The sequence below is a fragment of the Geospiza fortis genome, unplaced genomic scaffold (genome assembly GCF_000277835.1).
Source record: "Geospiza fortis unplaced genomic scaffold, GeoFor_1.0 scaffold14, whole genome shotgun sequence".
In the NCBI taxonomy this organism is placed as follows: domain Eukaryota; kingdom Metazoa; phylum Chordata; class Aves; order Passeriformes; family Thraupidae; genus Geospiza; species Geospiza fortis.
This window is the reverse complement of record NW_005054512.1, coordinates 446,843-447,782: the sequence shown is the minus strand read 5'-3', so window position 1 is coordinate 447,782 and position 940 is coordinate 446,843. Positions and strand designations below refer to the sequence as shown.

The window sequence follows — 940 nt, the reverse complement described above, 5'->3', positions numbered from 1 at the left end:
CATTCCTGCAGCCCACGGGTGCAGCCCCCCCCTTCCTTCCATCCCTGAGCTTCCCCTCCTCCTTTCCATTTTTCCTCCTTTCCCCCTCGGTTCGCAGCTCAGGCGGGTGCCAGGTACCCGGACAGTTTCATCTCCTTTCCCTGCCTGTCCCAGATTTTGCTCCTTTTCCCACTGAAACTCCTGGCAGAGCCGAGGGCTTGAGGCCAAACCCGAGGTGCCATCCTGGGCTCTCCCGTGCCGGTGTCACAGTGCCGGGGGCTGTTTGGTGACCCCAGGCTGTGCCGCCAGTGCAGGGGGGTGTGGGAGGAGCCTGTCCCGTGCCAGCAGCGGGGCCGTGCCGGGACACGATGTCCCGCTCTGGCAGGCGCGGTGGCGTTTTTGTGAATGGAGCGGGAGGAAGCGGGGGCTGCTGTGAGTCAGGCTCACTCAGCCCTGAGTCACCGCTGCCTGCGGGGTCACGGCCGCCCACCCCGGCCTGGGGGCTGCACAGGGACACCCGGGGCCGGACAGGGACACCCGGGGCTGGACAGGGACACCCGGCGCTGCCACCACCCCCCTGGTGCCCACTGGGGACCACGGTCCCACGCTCAGAGGTGTTGATGGGGCAATGGTCTCCCCTCCTCACTGTGAGCCCACCCGGGGCTTTCTCACCTGGGATTTATCTCCGAGCTGGGCTCAGGGCCAGTCCTTGACCCGGCTGAGTTTGCCCTGTTGCACAAGGGGTGTGATGTGCCCGGCCAGCCCTTGGTGCAGGGGCACTGGAGCGGGGCTGCGCCCCCTGACACCCCCCGGCCACGCTCCCTTGCCTTGCAGCAGCAGGACGAGGAGGAGGTGAACATTTCCCAGGAGTCATCCGAGGAGGAGCAGTGACACCTCCCGAACCGGCGCTACCTCATCGCCCGACGGCCCCGCAGCGGCCGCGGGCGGGGGGTCGGGGGCG

The 940-nt window shown here is 68.2% G+C and overlaps 1 protein-coding gene across 1 annotated transcript in view; it reads left to right on the top strand.

Annotated features, from left to right (window-relative positions):
• The window catches only part of HMGA1 (high mobility group AT-hook 1), a 2,433-nt gene extending 1,493 nt beyond the window's left edge, over positions 1–940 (top strand). Inside the window, exon 5 of the mRNA XM_005428906.2 lies at positions 814–940. Within this exon, the coding sequence (XP_005428963.1) occupies positions 814–870 (57 nt within the window). The 3' untranslated portion in view covers positions 871–940. The remainder of the gene's footprint in view (positions 1–813) is intronic.